General features: G+C 39.7%; 2 protein-coding genes across 6 annotated transcripts in view; both read left to right on the forward strand.

Annotated features, from left to right (window-relative positions):
* AK6 (adenylate kinase 6) overlaps positions 1-3,151 on the forward strand; it is a 5,865-nt gene extending 2,714 nt beyond the window's left edge. For 2 of the 4 annotated variants that reach the window (XM_026866687.1, XM_026866691.1), the window contains exon 6: positions 1,772-1,868. The gene's annotated coding sequence lies outside the window, so the exon portion shown is untranslated. Of the gene's footprint in view, positions 1-1,769 lie in introns of all 4 variants that reach the window. The other 2 variants (XM_026866689.1, XM_026866688.1) reach the window with 2 other exon arrangements.
* A 123-nt stretch (positions 3,152-3,274) lies between these two features.
* On the forward strand, positions 3,275-15,581 carry CCDC125 (coiled-coil domain containing 125). 2 transcript variants are annotated; one of them, XM_026866685.1, is made up of 12 exons: positions 3,275-3,300; positions 3,578-3,932; positions 5,382-5,476; positions 6,797-6,883; positions 7,763-7,840; positions 8,539-8,624; positions 10,701-10,783; positions 11,662-11,777; positions 12,337-12,444; positions 13,470-13,641; positions 14,990-15,123; positions 15,237-15,581. In XM_026866685.1, exons 2-12 carry the CDS (start codon positions 3,662-3,664, stop codon positions 15,570-15,572), a joined length of 1,566 nt encoding a protein of 521 aa, XP_026722486.1. In that variant the 5' UTR covers positions 3,275-3,300; positions 3,578-3,661; the 3' UTR covers positions 15,573-15,581. The 2 variants fall into 2 exon arrangements, with proteins under 2 accessions (XP_026722486.1, XP_026722487.1); XM_026866686.1 differs by having other exon boundaries at positions 5,418-5,476.
* Positions 15,582-15,843: the final 262 nt, after the last annotated feature.

Genomic DNA, 15,843 nt, shown 5'->3' on the forward strand with positions numbered 1-15,843 from the left:
ACACACACACACACACACACACACACACACACACACACAACTACACAAACACACAAAGGAGCTCCTGACAGTTATTACTCACAGCATAAAATGACAAATATTACCAATACGTAAACTCTATTCAGAACCTATAAATCCTGTGCTGCATGACCCTGCCGCTTCTGGCGGGGGTGGTGGTGCCGAGGGCGCAGTGCCGGGCTCAGCCGCAGGCGGCTGCTCTGCAGCTGGTGAGGCTCGGGGAGGCCCCGGGCCGCCGCCGCCAGCTCCGAATGTTGAGCATAGAGATTCACACCTCAGTTTTCCTGGTAGAGTGCTGTGCCGGCGTGAATGCCGCTTTTCTCTTAAAAGTGTTAGCCAATTTTTACGGGGCCAGTCAATATCCCTGAGCCATCGCCTCCAGTACAGCTGTTGTAGTCTGAGTTTTTGCAGCCCGTCCTTATTAATGCTTCTCTCTAAATCTTTAATAACAGAAAAATGCCGTTTTCCTCAACGTGGCTGATGACTCGGCTCATAGCTTACAGGAGAAAGAATTTTTCTTGCCGTGTCCATATTCCCTTGCACCAAGGTTTTTTCGCCTCACTTTTACGGTTTTTTTTCCTCCTCACTTTTATCTATGGATCATCCCCAATTAAGGGAGGACACAGACCAGACAGTTCAGATTCTTTTGCAGGATTTACAGCATCAGGGTCTAAAAGATTATCACAGCATTCTGCCTCTTCAAACAATAAATTTGGCTCTTTAAAGTGTCCCTTAGCCTTGCCCAGACCAATCAGCACGGCTAAGTTTTTTATCGGACTTACTCCCCGCTTTTCTAAAAAGCAAAAATCGTGAGGACTACCTCTCATTCAAATATTCCTGCCCGGGCAAATTCCACAAATTCCTGGTGCGGCTGAACGACCTTCCTTAAAGTCTGATCAAGTAGCCAACAACCAGTGAAGGCTGTTCCTGGGTATTATCCCTTTCAGCCTGTAATTGCTTTTGGCCTTTCCAGGGTCGAACCCCCAACACGGCCTGGCCTTTCCAGGGTCGGACCCCCAATTCGGCCTATTCCGGGGTAGCCCTCTTCGGATCGCCAAAATCCCCTGAAGCCGGACCAGCTGCACTATGTCAGACTTACAAATCCCGACACTTTAGGAGACGGCACACATCTCTTGCCATACTGTCGTCGACAGTGACCTTATCGCCTTCCAGCTCTGAATTTTTCCGTTCCACCGCTTCCCGGGTTCCATCTGATGAAAAAGCAGAGTCTGGGTAACCCTGTCCGGTGCGCCACTTGCGGCGGGCGGAGGAAGCAAGCAGCCGATTCAATGTGAATGATAGAGCAAGCTTCAACTTTATTGATAGAAATCACACCTTATATAAGCACTCTACAATACATAACGTGCAACTCTATTGGATACATTTAAGAAACTACATTATAATGTCTCAGCCATTGGGTACATTTAAAAAGTCACATTATAATATCCCAGCCCCTTGTGGCATCTCTGGTATGCATAAACATCTTTCTTGCTGTGAACCTGCTTCTCTCCCAGGGCTGCTTTCCTCTGACCCCCAAGGTCATAATGCGCCCCAACTTATCTCTGTGTTCTCACAACAATCCTCGCTAGCACAACTGAGCCCTGGATCTCCATCCTTGTTTGCATAACTGTACCCTGGGTTCTTTCCTTTGTTTACCTCAGGTGGCTGGGACTGACTTCTGCAGGGAGCTATGGCCGACCAGCTCCTGCAGGGTGCTATGGCCTTGCTCTCTGCAAGCCGTTCTCCAACAGACATTTGGTGAAAAAGTAACTCTGTTGGATCTCTTCCTGGGAGGGTTTAGTAAATTACATTTGAAATTCTTGTCTGATAAATTAAAATTAAATTTATTGTCATTTGATGTGGTTGAGGACTGAAGGTTCAGAATAGCCAGGTTGTAAGGCTTTGGAACAGCCTCTGAAGTGCTCTGGGAAAGGCACACAGGAGAACTGGCACACGTGAAAATTCAACAGTGAATGAAAGCATGAAAATGGCACTGTTGCCCTTAGCAGCAGGGACTACGTTCAATAACTGAGGATTTTTTGGAGCTTACCATTATAACCAAACCTTTGCCCCCTCCCTAAGAAACCCGTAAAATCCTGATGGCAGTTAAGGAGCTTAGGTTTCTGAAGGGCAAGACAGCATTCTGAGGAGTTAGTCTGCTTCTGAATTTTAAGCTAAAACTTGCTATACTCCACTGTATTCATGAATGTGTGGAGTCCGATGTTGAGTGAGGGGTGTATGATATAGTTTAAGCAGGGTGCTTTATTTTGGAGGGAAGAGACTTTGTAAGATATTTTGAAATGATTATGCAGAACAAGAATTACGGTGTAAGGTAACACTGTTGTGAAATCTGCACTGGTGTGAAATACTAGTAAATTTTCTTTCTCCTTTTTCTCTGTATTCTCCATCACCCATCCCAAACATGGAAGATATTTACCACTGTAAGTTTATCAAGGAAATATATAATTTGGCAGGGTAACAAACTGGCAACAATTCAGAACATGGTTACGCTTAAAATACTGGCAGCCATCTGTTCTAATTTCTAGTTAAGACTGGGTCCCAGCAGAGCAGGGAAATGCAAAGTAGGAATAACCTTTCTTCACTGAAAAGGTGGCTTGTAAAGCCTTGTGAATGATTCTGTAGAAAGTGCTTGCTAATAAACTTTTCATATACACGAGTTTGAATAGTGAAACTATTTGCTTGAAAATTTCTACTGTACAGAGTACAATGGTCACATATTTAAGATGCTATTTTTTATTCCAAATTTGGTACCGATTTTTTTGTGAGACTCGTAGAGGAATTCTGCATCAGCAATTTGCCCCTTGTATAAACTGAAATGGTGAAAAATCTGGAGTTTCCTTGCCGAATCGGGACCAAACGCTGTAGAAACACACGTATGCGTATTGAACAGCCGCTGTGAGGGTTATTGCTTGAATAAATGGCTTGAATAAACCTGGAAAACAGGTGGAGCGCCATCTCGCGGGGTTGGAAGCATCTGGCCAAGACCAGTTCTGGAGAACGCTTTGAATGTTTCCACGTTTCTAAAAATTGTTCGGAAATTCTGTAATGCTGTTGCGGTTGGGGGGCGGGGGCTGTAAGCAGAAAACAGGCCTCTAGTAAAATTTTAAAAATAAAATAAAAAATACATAAACGCACAGGCTGCTGTTGTCGCTGTCCCCGCGCTCCGAGCTCGGTTTCCGGGTGCCGGGAGCGGGACGTGGTGCTGCCGGGGCTCCAACCCGCCCCGGGGCGGGACCGGCAGCGCCCGGGACGGGCGGGCAGGTGGGCCTGGGTCTCCGGGAGGGGGGCCGGGGCCGGGACGGGACCGGGAGGCAGCGGGTCCGCGGGCGGTGGGAACGCGGGGGGGGTCACCGAGGCGCTTCCACCCGCGCCCGGCCCCCGCCGGAGGTTTCACCGGTTTGACGTTTTGCCGTGCGGCGGGAGCGATGTTTTTTGGCAGCCCGAACCTGTACTGGGAGCGGCCACGCACCGACAGCTTCGGCTTTTTCGCTTTAATGTTGTTCGGCTGCTTTAACGGTGGAGTTTTTCTGTTTTCTAGATAAAATACTTGTTTTGTGGAAGGCGAGTTCGCATTGCCAGTGAGCGAAGTGCCCTCATCAGAAAAAAAAAAAAAAAAAAAAAGATGGAGGAAGCAGAAGAGGATGACATGACATGTGGAGACCTGGGAAATGGACTTGGGAGGAGACCTGGAGGTCTTTATGAAGGGGAAAATGTACAAAATTACTGTTCGTTTAGATTTAGGAAGGGATCTGGGAAAGTTGGCAGTTCTCTCTTGTCAGCAAAAAAAGTGGAAGAAAACGATGCTGCAGCTTTTCCCCATACAAAACGAAACAGTTCGCACAATGGATCATCCAAAAAGCCTGTTACTAGTCTCACACAACAAAATAGCTCTGGTAAGAGTAATTTAGAAGTTAATTACTCACTATGAGAGAAATCTCTCTGTTAGGAAAACTGAGCAGTTGAGCTGCTTCACGAAGTATTGTCAAGTTCAATTCAGGCCATTTTCCAAAACACTGAAATCTCTGAAGGCGTCCCAGACCCGCGTGCTCAGCGCACCCCTGCTGGCACCCAGCGCACCCGCGCAGGTCAGTCGGTGCAGCCTGTCAGCCTGATGTCATCTGCCAAAAGGGGGCGCGCAGCGCCGCCCGGGCAGCAGAGCTTCCTCCCAAAACATGAACCGCCGAACTGCTGCTGTTCAGTGAAGGAGGCTGTGGCCCTTCTTAGCGTTAGATAAGGTTTTAGTTTAGTTTTGCAATTTGAAAGTGACATTTAGCGAAGAGCATGCAGGGGGAGAGGGGGGGAGGACAGCGTTGTTTTTCTCTGCATACATACATGAAATTGGATGGAATTGCTTGGATTCGTGGTTTTAAGTGTGTCCTCCTAGGGATTATATCTAAAGATTACGGCTGAATACTCAAAATCCTGTTTTCTATTTAGTCGAAACCTGTGAATTGACATACTTGTTGAGGTAGTTTTTAGAACCTGCACACCTCTGTTCTCCCAATGTTGGCTTTTTTTTTTTGTGAAAACAGCACTGCTGTAAGTAAAACCAAATCTAGGCTGTGCTGTTCACTACACTTTAGCTGCCTTCCCTCGCATTATTTTTTATGTATTTCCATATAACTCGCTTTTTTCTTTCTTTTAGAACAAGCTCCCACCATCCTCTCCACACCCCTCAGTAAGATAAGCCTTCTAATTATTGGTTTCAGCATCTTACAAGAGCAGCATAATTCCTATTGTTTTCACTGTCCTTCTGCTGGTCTCTGTGCGATTAGATTGTCTTAGATTTACATCTTTCTGGCAGCAATATTCATGAAAGCGTGACTGAAGTCCACGTGAAGCTGACTTTGATTTAGTAGGAGGCTGCATCTTAACATGTCTCTGCCTTAAGAAAAACGGTACCAGCAGTAACTGTTTGTTTAGAGGAATATTGGATCTTGTGGGATAACTCCTGCCCCTGTCCTTCATGTCTTGAAAACTGTCCCCACTTCTCAATAGTGCTAGCTACTGTCATGTTGAGTTTGGTTGTTGAAAAGTTACAGTGTGAAAATAATCTAAAAAATGAAATTATTTTTTGATCAAGATGGCAGTTTTGTTGTGGGTTTTTTTAAAAGGCAATTTTAAAGTAATTGCCCTTATTTTAGGTCTCTTTCCAGCTGACCTTTTTTCCTCATTTCACTTATTTAACTGTGAAGCAATGTGTGTGATCTTAGTATTTATGTATTTCTTAAATCTGTTTATTATCTCAAAAAGAAAAACACCACAAAGGTGAAAATTCACCTCTCTGTTACCTGTTTTGAGGGTAAAGCAAATTCTCATGTTTTCTTTTGTAAATTTTACAGCATCTCATTGTTTACTATCTCCTATCAATCCTACAGAATCTAATACTGAAGCATCAAATGAAGAACTAAAGCAACAACTTTGGGAAGCTCTAGAGGTTAGTAGCTGCCAGCTGTGCTGTTCTTGAAATCTGCATTTCCTTTGAATTTAGCAAAGTAAGGCACAGTGTTAGTTTAGCTGAAGATCTGGGCATGCCCCGTCTTGGATGGATCCAGGTTCTTGAAATTAGAGTCATAGTTGGAAGCCTCATTAAATTTTATGGCAGGAAATCAGTGTGAGGTGCAGTTTATACCCTGCATTATTTTGGGGGTGGGGGGCGCTGGGGCCAGAGAAGTAGTATTTTTAAAGATGCACAGAATGTTAAAAGGATTGCATCTTCTAGTAGGTTTTCTTCTATTAAGCTTTGGAGCTGGAAAATTAATGGAAATGGGTTTTTAATTTGCATTTTTGTTGAAATGTAGTTAACTCCTACTTTTTGGTTTTACTGTGGTTAAATATCTTGATATGTTGTCATCAGTCAAGGCAAAAGGAGCAGGGTGATCTCGGCTGTAAAAATAGACAATTTGCACTGTGTTCTTTAACCTTGCATGCAGAACATTAAGTGCACAGCACGTTAAAATGTCAAGGAACCTTACTCATTTTTCAGTTAGACATAACTGATAAATTGCTGCTGCTCTCAGGTACAATTTCAGTATCAATTGCTGAAGTAATAGAACTGGAAGAACAATGGGAAAAAAGTTTTGTATGATCATAAATGAACGACTGAGTGACCTACATAGAGGTTAAGGAAAATTAAATATACAAACCAGTAAATTTTCTTTTAACTCTTGGAAATTGAAAAATTGCTTTATTCTGAAGCGGGGGGAATGTTGCATGAAGACATGATCGGTAGGCACCTTGAGCAGGAATCTGTTGTTTTGTTGTTTTGCTCTGGACAAGTAGTGGTTTTGATCTAACAGTCTTAGCATGATATTTGTGCTATAGAGTACAGATATTTTTTATATTTATACTATGGCATATTAATGTAACATTTTTATTTTTGTGTATTCGTGTAATATTTACCACTGCTTATATAAGAAAACTCTATTCTGTTCTGCTTATTTATTTTAAAGCTTCAGACCTACACTGATATATACGTCTTTAGCAAGGCAGAACTGCAGTGGTTTATTTTCCAAATACACTGGAAAAGAACAGAAAGAATAATAATTGCAAGTATTCTTCTTTAAGGATTTTGTGCCAGCATGCACTGTTAACATTTCTTCATTACAAGTAAGCTGTTAGTCAGAAAAGAATCATAGAGGGTAAAAACAAGAGAAGATTTTTTTCTGAAGAGGGCAAATTTACACTGCTGTTACACTTAAGTTTTAACAGGATTACCTTGGTTTTTACTCAGTGTACCTATTTTATTTTGCTTCAGGAAGTTGAAAATTTGAAAGTTGAGCTGGAAGCGTCTCAAAGACAGCTTGAAGGAAAAGATGAAGCCCTAAGAATTCTGCAGAGCATGGTACGAGTTGTTCAGAAATCATTTAGGTACTTGACAGTAAAGGAAGGAAGACAGAAAAAATCTTCCTGCCACTCCTCATCAAAACCTCCCAAAAGTTCTTCCCAGGGCTATAATTTAAAGCATTGAGTCTGCAAGTGTCTACAGACTTGGCTTCTATGATTCACTGTTTTTTCTGCAGGGAACTATTGTGGTTATTTAAGCAGAATTTACTGCTGTAGCAAGTTCTCATAATTTTATCTTTGAGTATTCTTAAGGATTTATCTATTTAACTTAAAGAATATGGCCTTCTTTCCACTCCTTTAAATTATAGATTCTGCCAGTCCTTGAAATTCTGCTGCAAAGCACAGATGTTTTCCGTTGACTAAGCCATCTGTCCTCTTAGAGGACAGTATGCATTAAATGTTAGGTCAGTCTTTTGGTACAGTTTGTAATATTTTTATCTGCTAACACAGTGAATTATGTTGAAATCAGTTTCTGGTTTTTAGCCTACTTGCATAATCGTAGTTCTGCAGTTTCTACCCTCAGACATTCATAGTAAGTTACACCTGGATCAAAGTTTAAGTATGTTGTAACCAGTTTTTTTAAGAGCTCATTTTGTGGACAAGCCCTAAAGAAAACATGATCTCATTTTAAATGATGCTACGTTTTTCAATAGAAAAGATTATGGGATTGAAACACAAGTTTCTTTTGCAACACATCTATTTAGTTGCTAGACATAAGAATCCACTGGAACTTACAAGCAAGTTGCTAGTGTTTGTAATTCTGCACACCCCTGTTTTAAGACTTCTTTTGATGTAAAAGTGAAAATTTGGCTAAAGCAAAAGTAAGTAATGTTAATTACAGTATTTGACAGAGTTGTCCTTTTTTTTTTTTTTTTAGGAAGTATTTAATAAAGCCACTAGTCATACAAAAGCAATGCTTCAAAAAACTGAGGAAGAAAAGAGAACTTTAGAAAAGGTAAGTGCATGTTTCCTTCACACCTGTGCAAAAACTCAGAGAAGTCCATTGCTATTAATAAGGGGTTATCAGGCTGTTTATTTAAATCAGTACAAATCTGCCGCTAGTTCCAGGTTTTTTGGAAAGTACTTTTACTCCTTTTTAGTAGAAAGGGAAAATGTTAATGTATTACTCTTTTGATCTAGGTGTTTTGAAAGTTACTGGAATTCTTTCTGTACTTTCACTTGGTCTTTGTTGTGAGTTTCAATGTCATTCATAGAAAGTTGCACTTTCTTAATTATTAAGATGGAACTTCCAGATAAATCTAAGAAATGGGGGCCCAATTTTCATAGGGAAGATGGGGAGAAGCAGGAAGGTGGCACTGAGCTACCTTGTTAAACTGAGTTTTATGCCTTCTCTTCCTATGTGACCTTTCCACAGAACAATAAGGGGACAGGGAAATGTGACGGTGTGGATTTGTTTTTGTCATAAGCCCCTACAAGAATTAGTTCGTGCAACACAGTCTGGAATCTGTAGATTGGTGATACAGAAACCTTTTGGTGTCTGGCACCAAATGTATTTTTAATAGTATCATAGATTGTCGTTATTGTTGGTCACCTAGATCTCTGCCATTGCCAAGCTCAGCACCAGCAGTTCTGCTTCTTCCGTTCCAAGGGAGGCTTGTAATTAGGTGCTGCAGGTTTGTTTTGTTTCCACAGGAAATAAACATCTTGCAATGGGAAATCGAATTTGATCAGGATAGATTTAAAAACATAGAAGACACATGGACAGAAAAATATGACAGGTATTTGACTTACGCTGTGTATCATTGGGATTCTTTTTCATTGCATCGGATGCTATATGTCATCTTTCTTGTGTTCCAAGTTTGCTTCAGCCAGTTTTCTGGGGGTTTTGTGTCTTCCTAATTTCCTTCCAGATTTGGGAAGATTTATTTAATTTTCATGCTAGTCACATTTGTATTTTTCAATTAAAGCTACTAAAATTATTAAGTCACAATTATTTAGTGTGTATATAGGCTAAATTTGCTAGGCTGAGTTTTCCTTGTTATGTTAGCCAACTGGAGCCAGAGTGTCCTTATTTATTTTAAATGTAAATGAGGCATAGAAAATAATGGTATGTGCACACATGTGGAAATATCATTTGCTGGTTAATCATTGCTTTATTTTCTTGCATTGTAGGTATAAGCATACATACAGGTAAAATGGAATGCTTTGGAGAGAAGCTCATCAGCTGGTTCTTTGTTTAAATAAGAGTTACTATGGATGGACAGCAGATGTGGTTAGGCGAGCAGAAGATTCCAGAGGCACTAAACTAATAATGCAGTAACAGACCATGAAAAATGTGACCAGTAGACTCATTTATTTAAATGTAGGAATGGTATCTCTGAAGTTTGCCCATCAGAGTTATACAATTATTTCAGCAGGATTTTTTATTTAAAATTTTCAAACTTTAAATCAAAGAATAACCCAGAAGTTTACTTTTTATTTGTAAGAAGAGGTTTGTAAAGATATTGTGTCTTGTTCACCTGTTAACTTAGTTGCACTTGTCAAGGAATACCTCTTGACAATCCCTTTGGCTTTCCTGACTTAGATTGGAAACGTAGCCAGGTAGTTTGGAGCAACAAAACTATTGTTAACTATTGAAAGCTAGAAATGTGGTTTCAGAAAACTGCAAGGCAGGAGCTCAGTCTGCTGTGCAAAAAGGTTTTCTGATATCTGTGATCACAGCAGGATGAGAAAAATGTGTTTATTCAAGTGAAATAATTCAGGGTACTATTTAGTTTTAAACAAACCCATGAATTTATAGTATGCTGCATTTACTGACAGCTGAAGAGATGCACCAACTAAATAGTACTGCTTTAACATTTAGGACTTTAGATTGCCACTTGTCTGTTCAAGAAGGAAATACTTAAATACTTCAAGGACAAATGCATTATAAATGCATATTGTATGGTCTTAGGTCACAGTGCTTGAAAGTACAGCTGTTCTAGAGAACAGTATTAAGACTACAGGAAGTTTACTTTCTACAATTCAGACCAGAGTCATGTTGTCACATGTCCAATAACAATTTTGTTCTTTCAAGGAAGTAAGAGATTTCTAGCAAGTGTTTCAGAGGTTCATAATTACAACTTTGAGTTTCTAATGGTAATGTAGTACTTAAACTCACATCTTGTTAAACTTTGAAATTGTTTGCACTGTCTACTTAGATGTGAATAATTTTTTTTTTAATTGTATTTTTTTAACATTCAGTTGAACATACTTGGACGTGTTAAAATTGGTTGTGTGAGGGTGTGGTTTAATAGACAAGGTGAGCCTGTTTGAACAGTGCATGCTATCTGGGTTGCAGAGAAACCTCTGTACCAGTGCAGAGATTCCTGGGTTTGCTCCCCGCAGAGCCACCTGCAGCCTGGATAATGAAGAGTGACTCCACAGAAGCCAGCCTCGTGTAGCCTGCTTTCTTAGCCTCGGTTCAGTGCCAGTCAGACCAAGTCTACACATAAAACTTTCTTCAGAGAGTTAATTAGGAGCACTTTCAGGTTGCTTGGCCCCTGGCTAGCAGATTCGGATCTAACAATATACTACATATTATTGGCACAGGTATTGTTACGGAAGAATTTAACAATCCTTTCCATAAAAAATTTTACAAGTGAGGAAACTGCTTGTATAATGCTGCATGGATAATATCTTGTCAAACAATATCTCTTTAAAGGTTTGATTCTTCAATCCTTTCAGTAATCCTAATTTTAATTTGCAGAAATATTAGATACAATGTTTTAACAGGCTAATCTTTTTTAAAAATTGACTGCCCGTTTTAAAATATTTTTTTAAAAGATAACACAGCCTTTTTCAAACTTCTGCAGGATATATTGTGAAAATGCAGCTCTTAAGGAAGCACTGAAACTGAGAACAGAAGAAATTAAAACTCTTAAGGCTGAAAATGCAAGTAAGTCATCAACAGCTATTCCTCTTCATGTAGTGTTTCTTGGGAATAATTCAGCACTTAACTAAAAGGGAAGCTTTCTGTTGGCATACTTGTTACTGACAGCTGATATTAGTGGATATGCAGAAACCCTCTTTAACCAGACAAGTGTTTGTTTTCCTTCTCACATTGTCTCTTGAACTGAAAAAACCCCATTAAATGATAGGAAGAGTCAAGTATGCATAGCTGAAAGACTAGATTAGGTGTGAAAGAAGTACACCTGTCTTATCTCAGTGGTGTGGTGACACCCTTGGTGTGGAAGGACACAACTGGTCCAGGTTCCTGGTCATGTCCTGGAGAGAGGCAACAGCAGCCAGGGGAGCCAGCATGTAGTCCTGCTACTGTGACAGTCTGCACCAGAGACATTCACTTATACCCACATAAAGATTGCTGTAGCACAAACTTTGAAGTATTCATCTTGATGGCTTTATAGTGGAGCTTTTCAAACTGCCGGTTGTGCAGGCGTCTGGCTGTGTCAGATGGCTCAAGCCCCTTTCCCTTGTTTTTGGCTTCCAAAAAGCTTTAAAATAGCTGATGTACATCATTGTTTTACCAATACTGTGCTATTCTAAAAGTGCAGCTGCCTTAGTTTTCAGTGTACAAAGAGATGAGCCCTTAGTACTGAGGCAGAGCAATATATGAGATGGTATCTCTGTAAGTGGGTCATTACTTCTAGAAAAACAGAGAAGACAACTGGGATCTGAGTTTCTAGATCTACATAGTCTCATTACATTCCGAAACTCGTGCTTAAATTACAGAACCAATTAATCTGTAGTTAAACACAGAAATTAAGAAATCAGAGCACCAGACCTTTTAAACACTTAACTTGTTTTATTTCATAGTCCTGAATCAGCAGTGCTTGGAATTTCTTGCAATGCTAGATGTGAAACAACAGAAGGTTGTTCAGGAAAACATGTCCTTGAATAAAAGTAACATTACAGATTTTACTGGTCTTGAAGTAAGTATGATTTAACATGTTTTTCAGAATGGCTGTTTCAAAGCTGTATTTATATTCAAAATATACAGATAAATTTTGCTTACTGATTATTTAAGTTTCTTTGTACCCATTTTTAGCTAATGATGATATGTCCTTGCATGCCTGTTTTCTAATCTGTGGTGCATCATGATTCCTATCTTGCAAAGAAAGAGTAGACAGAAGGAACATCAGGCTATCTTTCACAAGGCAGCATGTTTATTTTTGTCTTCCTAATATCTTAATTCTTAGGTCCTATGCCTACTGCTTTACTTTATTGAGTGAAAAAAAAATCTAATGAGTCTGCAGAGAGTAGCATACACAGGCTGACAAATTTTGCCTTAGGTTATCTGGCAGAAAAACACATTTCACTTGTGTGGTTGAGAGTCAAAACCAAACCATGCCCAAATCTCTTGTAGCTTGCTTCCCCTGACCTTTACACTCCTTTGTAATTTCAGGATATTTTGCTAGTCATGTGGCATCTTTTGGATTGTGTTGTGTATGCAGATAGGTATTTATCTGGTGGAGTTTTTTTGATTTTAAGCTGGCAGTTCTTGGAGCCTGCACCTGCAGTACTTCTGGAGGGCAACCTTGTCCCTGTGCTAAAATGGCAGCTGTGACTCGAAAGCAACTTCTTCATCTCAAGCAAGAGGTAACACTGCTTGTTTTAGATGTGAATAAGCAGAGGGGTGCTTGTGCTCAAGATCGAATAAAGCCAGAAACATTCTACTGCAGTTTACACAAACTAATGTGTCTTTAAAACAAGAATGCTTCTCAGAAATAATGTAATGTTTGTTTGTAATGCTTGTAATGGCCTAACATTTGCTGATAGAAAACTGTAATTATGATATCAGTAAGCTTTACTAATAATAAAAAAATATATATAATTCTTTTTCCTTCCCATATTTTTTAATCTAAGAAAGGGAAAAACACTCTAGTGTATGCACTCTAAAAATGTATACATGCTGTGAGTGTGGCCTACCACTGACCCTTTCCCTTCCTTCCTGGCAGTGTATTCCACCTCTACCTTGTGCTGACATCAGTACTCACAAGCCTGATCACCCAGCTAGGTCAGGAAGCTGATCTTGCAGAAAACTGTATTTACATCAGACTTAAATCGATAACGTGATCTTCAAGCTCTTACGGTTTTAATGTAATTAAGTTCTGTAGTTTTAGAATTTTTATTCTAACTTGTATTTGACTCTGCAAATGTGGTAACCATCCTTCCTCATGGTCCCACTGCAGAAGTTCCACTTGACTTACTGATTTTGAAAATAAGTATAGTCATGTCCTTTTTGTACTAAAGTTACTATCCCTGACAAAGATACCATTCTTTGGTTCCTTTTGTTTCTGGACCAACCAGCATTATGTCCTCCTCAAGCTCTTCTGCATGTGCAGAAACAAACAGGCAGTGCTGGCAGCTCGTCTGTGGTGTAGGTGGGTGTTGGTATGTGCATGTATAGAGGAGGAAGGTTAAGGACTTCAATACACATTTCAAAATGTATTTCTTAACATGGCAAGACAGCACTTCTTTTGGTTTCTACTACTTTCCTGATAATACTTACTTAAAAGTTCTCTGTGTTAACAGCTTCCGTCTGCCTCTCAATATACATTTTAAATCCACTGCAGCTTCCAAATGGCTTAATATACTCTAAATTTTGTCTCAATTAAAACCAGATGGAAAATCTGAAGAAGAGTAAAGATGAAGCTTATATAATGGCAGATGCCTTCAGAATTGCATTTGAGCAGCAGCTAATGCAGAGGAAGGACCAAGCCCTGAGGCTTGCAGAAGTGATAAAGATTAAGAAGGAAACAAAATTTATAAACTGGAGACGTCTGAAGAATGATGGTAACTGGACATGCTATACATCTGTAATGGTTGAATAGAAAGTTAGCTGACAAGTGTCACAGGCAGACTTTCTTGTTGTATTCAATGTATGGTTGTGGTTTAATTGCTGACTGAGACTTCTGAAGAGTCAAGAAAAAAGGAACAAAGTTATGTCAAAACTGCAAGTACGTTAAATGGTGTCATTAAGTCGAAGAATTTCTACTGTAAGTTTCACATGTGTAGGGCAGGGTGTCTGTGTATAAGTGGAATATATAAATACTACTGTAGGATGTTGGAGCTACCAGTCTAGGCTTTTAATGTAGCCTGTTTTTTTATTACACATTCATGAACTGTGTTACCTGAGTAAAAACATGCCCAACTAAATAAACTGTTATCCAGGGTGACAATAACATTCTGGCTACTAAGGATATATATTATGAAACCAGCACAGAAAAGCTAACATCTGGCAAGGTTAGCCTAGCCATTATCAGCAATTTAATGTACAGGGTTTTTTTTTCAAATGATCTCTATATAAATAGAGTTAGGGAAGGAGAAGAAATGCAAAAATATATATACTGAGCTTTCACTGAAATACTGAATACAGTAGTTTTTTTATTATGTATGTGTATCTATATCAGTATTTATTAGTCTTCTTCACATGATCATCTGCGAGTTAAGTATTTTTATTATACTTTTAAAGAAAAATAATAATGAGAGGTATTTAAATGCTTATGTCATAGTCAAAACCATAGCAGAATTTAGGAATGGCACTTCAAGGTATAACTGTGTTAGCCATTGTCCTGGAAGTGCCAGGATTAGAAGTTTGGTGGGTCTGCCAGATTCCTTGAGTCCACTCAGGAAAAGAGCATACATCCTGAATATCTCTTTCCCCTATACTGACATCATTGTTTCCAAGCTCTGTATACTCATACGTAAGTTTCATAATTGTGTTTAGAAATCTTAGAAACTGTTTAATCTTAGAAATCTGTTTAGATTTCTAAGATTTCTAAACTATATCTGTTTAGAAATCTTAGAAACTTTTAAACCACTTATGTCAAAGTATCTCTTTTTTCATGCTACATACTGTTTAAAAACCAAATACCCCAAATTATGGTTTCACTAGAGTGTCAAAGTGTATTTTCCATACAGAAAAAATAACTTTATTTTGGATTTGCCCATATATATAATGAAAGATATATTGAGGCTTTAAGTGAGAGTAAGGGTGGAGCTGCATGCTGTGTTATGTACAATAGGAGAAGCTGTAGCTTGCCGTGCCTTTTTAGAGGAGATGGCTCAGGATCCAGTATTATTCCAAAGTAGTTTTTCTTCTCCCAAGCAATTCCAGTTCTTGCACTTCTGTTTTTCTTAGGACGTGTCAAGTTACAAGGGAACAAGAACAGTCTGGGTCAAAAACTGTCTGGCCTGCTGTCATCAGATGTGGACTGCAGGAAGGTTGAAGAACTAGACAATCCTCAAGAAATTCTGAAGATGTTAATAGATTTGGTTAGTATTTTGTTAAGCTATTTATTGTGACTCCTTAGAGGAACAAATCTAAGTGTCGATTTACATACACTGCCTTGTTCTTAGCTTATCAACTTTCTCTTTTAAACACTCAGGTAAATGACAAAGAGGAGGCTCTGGCTCATCAAAGAAAAGTTAGTTACATGCTAGCTCGAGCCATAGAGATGAAAGAGGATGTTTTAGAACAGGAGAGAAGAAATGGCACTCTGGGGTGTCGTGAGTACGAAACCCAGGGGTCATCGAGCCCTGTAGACGCCTGCTGCCAAAAGCCCTGTTCTCAGAACAGTATTTCTTCAGTTCCAAGTGCAAAAACATTTGAAAATCCTGTAAAAACGCTTCGAAAATCACACTCCTGGCCGTCTGAGACTACATGCTATGAAGAAACGAGTCCACATGGAAAGGCAGACGAAACTGTAGTGATCTCTATATAACCATGCGCTGAAATACATTTATTAAAAAAAATTTTAAAAAAGATCTCGTGGAAATGCCTAAAAGCGTCCTGTGATTACATCTCTGGGGTCCAGATTAGGGCAAGTGCCTTAGCTGACACCGTCCGTGATGGCAGAATCATCCTCGTGCGGTCGGTATCGATTCCTTTGCGAAAGGAGAGCCAGATTTCATCGATTTAACAGCAGTCTCCACCCAGGATGGGACAGCTGTCAGTCGCCTGAGCCCCCGCTGTCGCCGGCGCCTTCTCTGACT

Source organism: Athene cunicularia, assembly GCF_003259725.1.
Source record: "Athene cunicularia isolate RWA chromosome Z unlocalized genomic scaffold, athCun1 chrZ_part3, whole genome shotgun sequence".
Lineage (NCBI taxonomy): Eukaryota > Metazoa > Chordata > Aves > Strigiformes > Strigidae > Athene > Athene cunicularia.

What these genes read in the sequence shown, in the direction of transcription:
- CCDC125 (XM_026866685.1), top strand. Translation starts at nt 3,662, where the DNA reads ATGGAGGAAGCAGAAGAGGATGACATGACATGTGGAGACCTGGGAAAT. An exon ending in AAAAGAGAACTTTAGAAAAG is followed by an intron (nt 7,841 to 8,538) that starts GTAAGTGCATGT and finishes TTGTTTCCACAG; the next exon opens with GAAATAAACATCTTGCAATG. An exon ending in GAGACGTCTGAAGAATGATG is followed by an intron (nt 13,642 to 14,989) that starts GTAACTGGACAT and finishes TGTTTTTCTTAG; the next exon opens with GACGTGTCAAGTTACAAGGG.